We start from the raw sequence: 13,745 nt of genomic DNA, 5'->3' as shown, positions 1-13,745 counted from the left end.
ATGTTCAAGTGCCAATCACCAGGATATCTTGTTTTTGTACAGCTTTGAAAAATCATGTTGTCTCCTGGTCTCTGCATGACCTTTCCTGCTCAGTGTTCATTTAATGCCATAAAGCTTATAATCAGCATTTATCATTTATATGGAAAGAAAACCAGCCCATGCCTAAAATGAAGTAACCATTAAAAGCACAGTGTCCTTTCCCTCCCCTTAATTCCTCCTGTGGGATCAAAAGGAATGCCAAATATCTTTTTTTCCTTGGGGTGAGGGAGGTTCACAAGGGCTAATTCTGCACCCCCATCTTCATATCCTTTCTTACAGTTTTGTTCTGAAATCTTTCCCTTTCTCTCTGGCTTTTGCAGGCAAAGCCAAAGCTGCAAACAAGTACATCTCGAGTTCAGCCTTGATGCTGAACTGCTGTCTGACCTCTCTTTCTGAGCTCACCCCATCCTTCTCCTCTGCAAAAAAGTGAGGTCCCTTGCCCACCACTGTGGTGAATGGGCTCCTTTCTAGAGGTTTGTGTGCCCTCTCCACACTGGGGGAGCACCAGTACTGAGGGAAAGTCTGCACTACACTGCTTAGGCAGCTGGACATTGTGTAGACTCACAGAAATTCAAGCAGGAGTTGCAGCTGCCCAGGAGTTTCTTCTGCCGGTTGGGAGCATGGGATGTTGCAAAGCACTGAGTCCAGCATGCTCAGCTGAGAGTTCAGCAGGAGGGACCAACATCTCATTTTTTTCCTGACCTAATGAACACAGTCATTTGAAGGCAGTGCATGCTCTAATTTGACTGTACAGTTATTCCTTTTTAGAATTTCATTTTCTCAAATGCCGTATCACCTAAAGGTGGACCCTTCTTTCAGATATGACAATCATTTCCCCTTAATTAATTTTGATCGTTTGCTCATCTTGGTGGAACAGACCTTCATGAAGAGAAAGAAAGGCACATTTCCTTCAGGAGCGAGTTATGCACACATTAAATTGAAAAGCTGCGATGTTCTGTCACATTAGCTTGGTCCCTACAACGCAGCAGTCACGCTTGATAAACGGCGACATTAAGAATAACATTAGAGAACACAGGCACGGGGTTGTGATGGCAACCAGGGTACCTATCTGGCCATTGTTACACACATTGCCCTCCTCATCTGTGCTTTTGGGAGCCATGGACATATAGAGGGAAAAGAATCAATATGTTTCTCCATTTTTTCTTGTGGTTGACAAAAAAATTATGTGGATTATAACTGGACTTTTCGTTGAACTGTAATCCTGTAACTTCAGTGCCATAAGAAATCCATAATTATGCTCTGTTAAATATAGAAGCATGTGGCAAAAGTGGTAAAATGTATTACATTAATTATTGTTTATTTACTTATTTATTTATATAAACTATATGTGTGGGCATATAATGTTACATAAACACATAGGAGCAGTTTTCCAGGGTGTCTATCACTGTCATACCAAAGTGCTGATACTGCTGTGAGGAGGAGGCTGATTGCCTATTTAAGACTCTAAGTGGCAGTGAGGATTATTTTCTTTTGCTTTTGACCTACCTTTCCCCATTTCTGAATGGCTGGTGTTCAGTTCTTTCTTTAAGCCAGTTTTCTGGATAGGGCTTGCTTATTAAAAGTCACAGACATCATTTTAAATCACACCGCTGTCAGTGAACCTCTTTAGTGGATCATACTTGCTATGGAATCCTGAAGGTTTCTGTCTTGAACCATAGCACAGACATCTTTGAATCATATCCTCTGATTTCACTGCACATTTAACAGTGTCAGGGGATTTTTTCCAGAGCCCTTGGTGTTATTTTGCCCTTTCATTGGAATCAATAGTACCAGCACTGTTCCCACACAGTCTGATGAGGTCACATTTGGGTGGACACTGACCACTTGCATTATCCCACTTGTGCTTTCTTTTGCTCTCTTTCCTATATATAATTCAAATCAAATACTTATTTCAAAAGAATATATTTTTACTCTCTTTTAAAATTAGCCTTGGATTGTGATGTCCAAAAAGAGCTTGAAGCTAGTTAGGAGACCTTTGTGCTGGAGCTAGTGCCTCTGCAGTTGATGTGTAAAGCCCCTTGGTTTCCCTCTTGCCAGCTGTGCCTGTGCTGCAAGCTTAAGGTGACAGGAGCTGCCACTCGTGCTCCTTAGTTTTATGCTGGAACTAAGACACAGATCTCTGGTTCATTACTCTGGCTCCTACAGTGCAAGCAAATTATAATAGTTTAAACACAGTTGGGTTTATTTTTAGTCTGAAGGATAACAGTGTGGCCATGGCAGAGACTGAACAACCAGGCAGAGAAATCCTGGTGGTTTAGCTTTTCTACTTCCTCAGGACCTTTGTAGAGAGCAAAGCAAAAAGGGGTAGCAGGTGAGAAACATAGGCTATAACCTGTGTAAAACTCCTGACTCCTACTAGAAACAACTGCTGTGGAGAAGGGTTTTACACAGGGGCATCCCCATCAGGGGAAACGTGGAAGAGAATTTGGGTAGTATAAATACATGTTTTCTCTGTATCTGTTTATGTGGTGAATCAGCATTTAGCCCCAGCCACTCTCCCAACCAGGCAAAGCTGCCTCTGGGGAGCAGGATGTGTCCCTGCAGAGGAGCCCAGGGGCAGGGCTGAGCTCATGCAAGGCAGCCTGGAGCAACAGCTCTGGCATTTTCCCTTTAATTTCTATATGGGAGTAAGGCAGCAGGGGTGCTCAGAGGGTTTAAGGACAAGGCAGCCCTCAAAATAACTCACCTTACAGTTTCTTTTCTGTCTTGTTTTTCTGTTTCTCTGCAGAGTTAAATGTAAGGGAATCTGACGTAAGAGTGTGTGATGAGTCGTCATGTAAATATGGAGGAGTGTGCAAGGAAGAGGGAGATGGCTTGAAATGTGCGTGTCAGTTCCAGGTAAGGGCTGCTCACCTTTTTGTTTGCCATTTCTAACAAATCCTTCAGGTGTATTGAAGTATTTGTAGAGTCACTGCTTCAAAAATTCCACTCAGCAACAGGCTTATGGACTCTAACCATACACCCCTTTTTCAATGGCACTGATTGGATCAGATAATAGCAGGGCCACCAGTGATCATAAAGGTTTTGAATTAGAACAATGAATTAGTCCTGCTCAGAAAAAAGGTAAAATTAAAATGTCTTCTGAAGTTTTAAAAAGAAGTAAACAGGAGGTTCAGTTTTTTGTCTGGTTTTCACCCTTTAGTTTACAGTTTTTATAACTTCTTTATAACTATCATGGCAATTCTTCTCCCTTCCTGCCACCAACTTTTTTAAAGAAAAATACAGCAGTTCTTTTTTTTCCACAGTTTATAGCCAGGACAAATGTATCAAACATTATGTACAAGACTCGTGGTAAAACTGGAAGAGCTGGCAGTGTTATCAGCAAACTCTGGAGTGGGCTGTCTTTCAGTGTTTTAAAAACAATTGTGTGTTCTAAAAACAATGGTGTGTTCTGTTTCCAATAAATAATAAATCAAGGGGAACCAGAATAGCAATGGTGTGTATATGATCTTACAGTGGTTTTGGATTCCAGCGTTTCAGAGCTGGCTTTTGATAGTGCGCTGTTCACCTGGGCTAGGGACATTGTTCTAGCTGCCTTTTTTAATGGGTGGAAAAATTCTTATGAGACAAGGCTTTTTCATCTGTCTCAGTCTGTCTGTAACATTTATTTATGCAAAATAGTAAAATCAAGGCTCAGTAATGATTAAAAAAAAAAGGAAAATAAATACAACCCTAGGATGACCAAAGGTTTCCTTTATTTTTTGTAGATGGTAAATTTTGTGACTTCCTAATAACCAGGTCTTGAAGACATAAAAAAAAAGAACTAGTCCATGTGCTAAACTGTTAGTTTGTTTGAAGAGTGCATTTTTTTTTAAGCATTGTTTTTAAACTACTTACATGTTTACTTGTACTTCTTGAATAATTTATTCTATACTCTTAGGAAATAAGTCTATGGGTGAGGAGAAGATACTGTGTTTTTCAGACATAGCAGGTTGAAAATCTTCCTGTAACTCTCAAATTTAATTGAGCTTACTCAATTTGCTGCAACTAGCAGCACCAAAATTTCCAGACAACAAACACCCAGCCCAAACTGTTAGGTTCTTCACATGCAAGACTATCTGAGGGCTATTATTTTCTGATGTTTCAAGGTTTAGAAAGGAAAGCAGACACATTTTTGTATAGTGGATCAGCTGAAGAGGCACTGAAATGAAGATGTGGGAATATCACCCTGTTCTTCCAGAAGTGTGTTTCCTATTCATCACAGAGCTGGATAACTGTCCCACTACATTTTTTTCCTAAGATTACTTTGCAAGCCCTGCTTGTAGTTCAGAGGTCTAAGTGTCTTTCCATAGCATGGATGTTATGTATGTCAAAAGCTTTAGCCAGGAAAACACTTGCTGAATTAATACAGCAAGGCATTTTTTTATGTTGTTAAAACTGCAATCTTTAGAAAAATGTACCCTAACGAAAGAGTTGCAAAATTAAATTGATCTGGGATCCAGGTTGGGGTCAGGTAAGATGTTCCTGCTAGCAAGGAAATCACAGAATCCACGAACATGCCGAGTTGAAAGGGGCCCACAAGGGTCCTTGAGTCCAGTTCCTGACGCTGCACAGGACATGCCAGGGGTCACACCACGTGCCCCAGAGCATTGTCCAAACACTTGTACTCTGTCAGGCTGGTGCTGTGATGAATGCCCTGGGGATCCTGTCCCACTGCCCGAGCACCCTCTGGGTGAAGAACCTTTTCCTGATTTCCAACCTAAACCTCCCCTGACACAACTTCAGGCCATTCCCTCAAATCCTGTCAGTGGTGACTACAGAGAAGAGATCAGTGCCTGCCCTCCTCTTCCCCTCCTGAGGAAGTTGTAGCTCAGTGAGATCTGCATGACAGAGAGGTGTTTTGGGGATCAGAGTGGCACAAGGAATCAGAGCCACCCCTGAACTAAGGCTGAGACTGGCACAAACTTTCTTCAGATTAGGGAAAATGGATGACAAATTTCAGTGTTGTTTGAAACACCTATAATGTCATGGCAGCAAGAGCTCTGCAGGCTAAAAGGTCTTCTGCTGTATTTTGGATGAGTTTTACAGGACCTGAATGAAAAACAGATCAACACCTAGGGCATGTGTTATGAACCAGTGTGGGAGGTAAGATGGGGTGAGGTGGGATTAGGGGAGAGAGAGACATCATGGGGCTCCTTTTCCAATTTCAGTGAGAAAGTCTTTACAAAAGTCATAACTGCTTTAATAGAAGAGAATAGGAAAAGGAGCTAAGTGACAGTGAGCAAATCTTGCAACCCATTCAGATGTTGGAAACTCTGAAATCACACAGCACTGGATGGACCTCGGATGGATTTTCCCATGGCACACTGTGCTGAGCTGATCCTGTGCACAAAGAGATGCTCTCCCTTTTGGCCATTTGAGGTATTAGAGGACTTCCTCACAACAAAACAACTTCACTTCTGAAGGGTGCTCACAGAGGAACTTTGGGCTGTGCTGTAACAAATCACTAATGGCTTACCAAACTGTAAAAAAGGAATCCCTTTACTTTTCATTTCCTATCCTCAGAACAGAATCTGCAAATTTAAAGCATCACACAGAGACTTAAGGAGAATTGAGAATTATCTGTTGAACAGATAATCATCTATTGGAAAGTATTGTCCCGCTGGGGAGTTGCCTGTTAATTACTCTCTAGAAATGCCTGTTCTGTGTGGCATGTGGCAGGACTAATGGTTGAGTGTCTGAGAGCTGCTCACTATGGGGAAGTATTACAAAACTGTTAGAAATAATTTTCAGAGCTGGCAGAATGATTTATTTTTGTCCATATCTGCTTAATTCATTCTCAGTTAGTCATCTATGGCAGGATGACAAAGGATTGGAGGGTAATACCCTTCAAAATTATGTTTTAACATTTCAGTATTGTGACCTTTATGTATGTCAAAGCATAAAGAAACTGTTGTGGGAGAGAGTCTCACTTGGAATTTGGAGAAGAAACTCTTTTATTTTTAAGTTATTTTAGCTTAACTAATGCTGTTATTTCTGCATGCACTCTCACGGGTTGAACTATACCAGTTTAATCACAAACTTTGCGTGGTCAAGAACTTTGGTGGCTACTCTGTATTTCATCATTGCTTCTTGGCTCTTGTTTTTGGTTGGGTTCTTTTTACATCAGGGCGTTGAAGATGCAAAAGGTGTCTGACATTACAGTTACCACCACACCCCCAAGCAGGGCAATATCTCCTTTTCCATGCTGGGAAGCAGGGTTTGGACCTCCAGTTCAGCAGCAAGTCATGCAGCACTCTCGGATGTTAGTCAGATTGCTGGTCCCAGCATCTGAATGCACATTATGTGTACAAGGGGTTTATAGTCCATTTCTGTTAGAATATAAGAAAACAGCAAAATGCAGGCAGCTTCTGCAAAAGCTGTTCTGAATGATAAGTTTTCCTTTCTTCCTTTCTTTCTTTTTATTTGTATCAAATTCTACTAAATTTAAGATTTAAATTTTTCAATGTAGTAACAGAAAACATTATTATAGTTGTTGACCAAGTAAAAGACTCATGATGCTCTTGAATTTAATGAGAGTGGCTATTGTTTTCCACCTCCTTTGTAAGACTGTTCTGACCAAAAAGGTCAGCAAATCTCCCCTTAAGCACTGTTCTCCTTAAATTCTCCTTTGCTCAGTTTCAGCCCCCTGTGCCTAGTCATACTTTCTTGTATTATCTTGAAGAAGTTTTCTCCTGCCTCAGTGTTTATCCTTCAAATACTTCTAGATGCCTGACATATTCCCTCTAGCCAGTACAGAGTCCCAGCATGGTTATTTTGTGCTTTTAATCTTTCCTACTGAATTCCTATGTTCAGTCCATGCGGAGTTAGACTATTATTTCAGTGATCCAAGAGGAATACATATAGTGATACTGAAAAACTAATATATTTCAAGTAGTTCTTTAGCAAAAAGGGTTATAAGATGCTGTTAATAACACAACTGCCTTCCTGTATATTAATATGCAGTTCAGATTAATCACTTGATTTCTGTTTGACTGGGTTATATTATAATTTCTTTTCTAGTGTCACACGAACTATATTCCAGTTTGTGGATCAAATGGAGACACTTACCAAAATGAATGCTTCCTCAGGAGAGCTGCTTGCAAGCACCAGAAAGAGATAACAATGGTATCAAGAGGACCTTGTTATTCTGGTATGTAAGACATCACTTTGTGTCACTAATGAATGATGTTTTATGGTTAGCTCTTTAGTTTTGCCCTTAATTTCAGCAATTAAAATTTTTGTGCTTTTCATAGGATGAAATAATGTGGAAAGCCCAAGTCCTCTTTAGGAATGGAACCTTTTGCTAGACAAGAAATCTGATATATCTTCTGATATGCTAACAGATTAATAAATAAACGCTACAAGCTGAAATACTTTATCTGAGAAAACAGATTATTAATGCTTCTGTGCTGCTTATAGAGGAGCATTGTTATCCATCAAAAGGCTTTTAACAAATTTGGAGCAGATTCCAAATTAGCCGTTTCTTTAGGACTTTAATTTTTAGGATAGACAGAATTAGTGTAGCATCCAACAAGTGACACTGGTCATCCTGACTGCTGCTCTACCTGCATCCAAGGCATCATCTTTGACTTTGGGTCATTACATTGAAGAGATGCATAACTTACAAAGTCATTCTACCTCACATTTCTAATGAGCTTGCCTTTTTTGTCTTTCCACACACTTAAAGCATAGATTTTTCCATGTTTCAAATACATGGGACAGGTTTTCCCTGTTTTGACTATTACAACATACTCTTAGACACAGGAACTTTAACCACCAGTGGTGTTCTGAACCTCTGGGTACATTCAAAGCAGGTGAGACCAGACACACGGCTGGCTTTCTTAGAATGGAATTAAATGGCTCAGTAGTGTCAACATCTGCAATTTTGGTACATAAATAATACACATAAAGTATTAAGTTGTGGGATGTCCCTCATCTTTGGATACAGAATGGTTGCTTGGATTAATCGAAACAAGTTTACGTCCATATGGCTGCCAAAAGCTGGGTGGGTCAGATGCACAATCCTTACTAACTTTATGTTGGTTAGTTGCAATGACATTTTAGAGTTATCAGGCCTGGAGCTCATTGGTAGCTGCAGAATCTCATCTGGAAATTGGACTAAATGCACGTGCAGGGTGCCTGGCCCAAGTCCTCACCGCTGCCAGTCCCAGTGCCCTCCTTTACATGCAGCATGTTTCACACCAGCTGCTCCAAGGCCTTTGACTGCAGCACAGACCTGTCCTGAGGTCTGGCTTGTGTTTGCTAAGGTCCAAAACAATCCGTGTTGTTGGTCTGAAGAAAGCCCATGTTTTGTGCCCAGCTCAGAAGCATAATTCCAGCATCCCTCAGGCTGATGGCTGAATTTACTGTCTTTCCCAATCTCCCACCTGTAAATTATCTCCAGATGCTGCAGAAATAGGAAAAAAAATGCAATTCAGTTTGGAGGATTCACATATTACTATAACAACACCCAAGAAATACGGAGGTTTTTGCTGAGGATATGTAATTAAATTATATTTATTTAATTTCTTGCACAAGTCATTTTAAGAAATGGACACACAGCATAAAAATTTATTTCTATACTAAAAAAAAATTCTAGGATAATTTGTGGAGTGTTTGCATGTATATGCATTCTATTCTACTGAGAAAAAGAAATTTCAAAATGAAAAGTCGATTCTTCTCAGCCTCAGGTTGCTGGCAGCTAATTGTTACTAGCTTCTACAGCTAGTAGGGGATTTGTTTTTTTCAACCTTCCTCTCCTTTTCTTTAAGTCCTACATAAAACCCAGGAAACGCAGCATAATTTTTAGCACTTAGTGTAACAGATCAAGAAATGTGCTGAAACACAACGCTCCAGAAAGTACTGAAAACACATTTGTGAAGCAGAGGCTCTGATTCAGGCTGAGTACTGCACTTACACTGTCACAACCTTAAGTGCCTCAGCAGAGCTCCACCAGGATGGCACCTGCTGCTCCCTGAGTGCCTGATGGGCTTCGGGTGACGGGAAAATATTGGATGATGAAAGTCATCACCCAGGACCTCTCCATGCCCTGCCAAGACAGTGGCATATTTGTGCTCTTGATCTGTTACACCTATAATGGAGACTCAGATACCAAATGAAAAGATATTTTATAGACCCCCCCCTCCAATTCATTTTCACTGGTTGCCTTTAATTTGGCTATTAAAATGCTTTGTTCTAGGGCATCATTGGGAGACAAGTAGAAACTCACTGGCTTCCTATCAGAGCTGGGATGCACCCAAGACAATAGGATGAAATTCCTCCTTAGTATTGGAACAACTGTTTAATATTTAAAGTATATCAGGCTTCTGAATCTCATACAAGAATAAAATACTTCCCATTTGCTAGGGATTGATACCTTCTGTAGCTACAGCACTAGAACAGGCTACATTGAGTGATTTAGTCACTAAATCATTATTCTGTTTCTTGACAGGTAATATTTTGATTAAAATTTTACAGACATAAGTGATTTGCAATGTATTTTCTTATTTCCTTTGTCGGAAGGCTGTCAGAGTTTCAGGATTCTAAAATAAGCAATTTTTAAAAAAGAGTCAATTATAGATGCTTTAGAAATAAACAAAATGCAAGTTTTGACATTAAAAATGGTTGTTTAGAGAAATGAAAGAGAATGTATGGATTAAATTTTGGGTCTGCATACACAGGTTTTAGTATTGATTTTGACTGCTGCCAGATTTATATTGTATGCACATGAAAATGTAACCACACAATGATGTAGTACTTGATTATACTTGCAGCTTTTCAGTGCACTGTATACTTTTGGAAGCCGCAGTCCATTGCTTTCTGTTGGGACTTCTAAGTTAAAAAAAAAAGAAAAAAAAAAGAAAAAAAAAGGCAAAAAGGAGAATAAAGCTGTTTGCAGAACTAGAAACAAGCGCAGGAATTATTCTCTTAGGAGTGGCTTAGGGAAAGGTCTGCTTGCTTAAAATTTGTCAGTGGACTGTTTGTCCTCCTGTTTGTACTTAGCATTTTGGAGCTGTTGGCCTAAATGGGCAAGAGATGGATTCCATTTTTGTGCTACTTTGAGTTAAAAGCCATCCCTCCCGAATGAGAGAGGCTGCAAGCATTTTTGGTTTTGGAGAGGTTTTTCTGCCTTTGCACCAAAGCAGACCCACAGTACAGAAATGGCTCCTGCTCAGAAAGAACAAAAAAGGGAGATTCTGACTGTAGCTGACTGCTTACAGCATTCAGATGCTGTGTCTCATCCAAGTCCTTCTTTGTGTATTTTATCCAGAAACTCCTTATGGATTAAAGCAGCTCACAGCAGAAGCTTGTGTATTTGTGTATAAGCATATTTTTTATAGAACCATGGAATGGTTTTGTTTGGAAGGGACTTTTAAAAATAATCCAGCTCCCACCTTACGGCCCTGGGTAAAGATACCTTCCGGTAGACCAGGTTGCTCAGAGTTCCATCCAGCCTGGCCTTGAACACCTTGAAGGAAAAGCCACCTATTTGGAAAAGGGTGGCTTAAGTAAAGCTAGAGGTCAATCACTCCTCCTCTAATTGCTGACCAGTGGCTGGAGGAATGCTGTTTGTGCCCAGCCTCTTCACTTCTTTGAGGATCTTTCTTGACTGATCTTGGTGCATGAAGACAACTTTTGAAAACCCTGAATTCATTAAAGGCCTGAAAAGAGCAGGGCTCCTTGTCCAAGTAAGCTGGAAAAAAAATGCTACTCTTTTAACCAGCAGCTGCCTGGGAAAATCTAGCCAAGGCTCAAGAAAAGAAAAAAAAAAAGCAGGAACACCAGCTTAGTTTAGCATGGTTACCCTGGAGACAAGAGTCCTAGCATAGCTTCCAGGGAAAAGTTGAAAATGACACAGTGTTATAGAGGATGACACTTTTTTTTTTTTTAATCCTTTTTGAGAACTGAAAGTCCAGAGAAGTAGAAATGATATCCTGCTGCTGTGATGTCCTGCCAAGTGGACTTCATGTATATCACGCCAATTATCTGTAGAGACAGGTGGTCTGAGCCTCAGCTCCACGATTTACAGGGCACGTTCCAGGTGTGGTACCTGCCTGCCCCATGCGCGCTGGGTTTAGCCAGAGCCCCTCACCCTGGGGCTGAGCAGCATTTCTCACCTCAGGGGAAAGCAGTCAGAGGGTGAGAGCTGGAAATAAAAACATGGAAAAAGTCAAGATTCTCTGAGACATTTTGCCCTTTGTCTTTCATACACATCACATATGGTGAACTTGCTCATATTTGTATGTCAGCTTCCTCTCCCCCAAAACTGCTTATGACACAATTTCACCACCACAAATAATCCTATATATTAATTCATATAAGTAAATCATGCTCCTTCAAATTTCTTAATGAAGCAATACTGCATCATAAGGAATATTTCTCAGTGACTCAACAAGGACATTTTATATGGGATTGCATGCTTTGTCAGGAAAATGGGTCACTATCAATGGAGAACAGAACCTTCTGGTTTTTGTGTTAATTTCTGTAAGGTTATAAGCTCAATCTGTTAGACACCAAATAGTGGTATAGGAGGAAAGAAAGGAAAATTAAGGCAAAAGAAAAACAAATTTCTATTCCTGATACTCCATGTGACAGGAATAATTTTTAATGTGTGAAGTGACCCAGTAACGTGGAATTTCACACTTTCATCCACGCACTAGAGGGAATTATTCTTAGAAATACAGCTCCTTAAAGAAAAGCAGGGGAGGGAACTGAGCAAACAGAGGGTTTGGTTTTTGCTCTCGTGTGAACAACGACCTCATGTGTGGAAGCAAAATTCCCACTCCTCTCTCTGTCTGGTCTCTTTTCAGTTTTTAGCAGATAAATTCAGCTGCCTTCTCCATCACCAAAGCAGGCAGGAAAGAAGAGGTGTGGGATGAGCAGAATGCATGCTCTGCTCCTCTCAGCTCCTCAGCTTCCAGAGAAGCTAATCTAATGGGAATGGGAAACAATCCGCTGACAGTAGTTGCCATTCCATTCTCTCCTCTCCTCCTCCTTTGAGCTAGAAAGGCAGGAAGTTTGTGACTCAGTTCATGTGTTTGAGGGCCTGTCTTTACTGCTGTGCTAGCTGAAGCCTGTGCTGAGCACTGCCCAGCGGGATGCACGTGCCAAATCCCTAAACAGATCCATACTGCTCTGAGGTAGAGCTGGCTGGGGGTGGTGAAGAAGCTCAAGTCCTGCTGACACTTGAACTGCTAATGCAAATGGGATCCAGTTGAAAGCTGTCACTCATCAGATGCCAATCCAGTCAGTCAAATGTCAATGAAATAACAATGCCATTAGAGCATCTTTATACCAAGTGATTGACTCAACTGACAGAAGCAATTTTGTCATTAGATGACTTAAATCAACCTTGCTTGGATGACTAGTTGTCTTCTGGAGGTACTTCTGCAGTCAGGTGATTTATGTGTTGAAGTACTCCTTGAAGTACTGCTCCCAGGGCCAGAGGGTAAGGAAAAATAAACGTTCCAAAAATCAGAATTTGTACTCTTCATCTCTCTTTGGTTTAACAAAATTTAATCTCTAACACTTGAAAAGAGGCTAAGAAAGATATTTGTTTTCAGTACTGAATAACGCTGTTCCTTGAGTAACATCTTGACAGGGAAGAGAGAGACTAGGGCACATTGAGTGTGGACAAACGGTGTTAAAGGATGCCAGGCCTTATGTGGGATATTTGTTTTTACAGCTGGCTCATGAAATGTAACATCTGTGTAATGTTTTACAGTGACAATTTCCTGAACAAACAGCTGCTCCTGGGGCAATATTTTCATTTGCTTTCTTTTTTTTTCTCCCCCTCTGTTTCTTTTTCAGATAATGGCTCTGGGTCAGGAGAAGGAGGTGAGTACCAAACTCCACTTATCTTTGGTTTTGGTCTTTCTTTTAAACAAATGTGTGCCAGTTTTATACACATATACATGGTTGCATATACCACAAAAATTGAGGGAAAATTATGGTACTTAAAATAAGCTGTTATGTTGCAGTGTTATTGGACCATCTCAGAACAGTAGTAGTAGAGGAATAGGTTGTAGTCTGCATTTCACCAATATTGTTCTCTCAAATTTGACCTATATAGTTTTTCATTTGTTACCAGCAATGCAGTGCAATATTTAGATCTCTATTTCACCTGTATTTCTCTCCAGAAAATGACTATTCACAATAAATTTCTTACCATTTTTTTCCCTTGCATTTATTTCATTACTGTCTAAAACATCTAAGTTGTTACCTTATGCTTGGTTGAGCTTGTTGCCTTAAATATAAAACAATTGCATTATGATATCTATTTATATAAAGTATTTTACTAAAGTATTTTTTGTTCAAAGCTGTGTATCCAAAGAGGGGATATAGTACAGCTGGTAGTTGTAGAAGTGTTCCCATCTTTCTACACATCTTAATCTTCTTCCAAGGATTAAAAAAAAAAAAAAAATCTTAATTCTATCTTTGATACTACTTACAAGAATACATATAGAATGAAAAATATGAGACACACACATATATACAAACACAGAAAAGCTGTTTTGCTTTTAGGCTTTGGTCGTGTTGAGAAGGTGTTGCATTTCATGGTGATGGGACTGAGTTTTGAAGTGCTGTAAATCTTGTCTAGCTACATAAAAATGTGTTTTTGTGGAAAACCATCTATGGCATCACTGTGGATCTAAATGTAACAGTTAACTTTTCAAATACCAGCAGCTAGCTCACTCCTTTTT

General features: G+C 40.1%; 1 protein-coding gene across 1 annotated transcript in view; it reads left to right on the top strand.

Annotated features, from left to right (window-relative positions):
* TMEFF1 (transmembrane protein with EGF like and two follistatin like domains 1) overlaps window positions 1-13,745 on the top strand; it is a 112,251-nt gene that overhangs the window by 63,816 nt on the left and 34,690 nt on the right. The window contains exons 2-4 of the mRNA XM_059856021.1: window positions 2,789-2,898; window positions 7,063-7,192; window positions 12,853-12,879. Of these exons, the coding sequence (XP_059712004.1) occupies window positions 2,789-2,898; window positions 7,063-7,192; window positions 12,853-12,879 (267 nt within the window). The remainder of the gene's footprint in view (window positions 1-2,788; window positions 2,899-7,062; window positions 7,193-12,852; window positions 12,880-13,745) is intronic.

The sequence above is a fragment of the Haemorhous mexicanus genome, chromosome 1 (genome assembly GCF_027477595.1).
Source record: "Haemorhous mexicanus isolate bHaeMex1 chromosome 1, bHaeMex1.pri, whole genome shotgun sequence".
NCBI classification, from domain to species: Eukaryota; Metazoa; Chordata; class Aves; order Passeriformes; family Fringillidae; genus Haemorhous; species Haemorhous mexicanus.
Note: the sequence above shows the minus strand (reverse complement) of the source record. Positions and strands in the feature narration are given on the sequence as shown.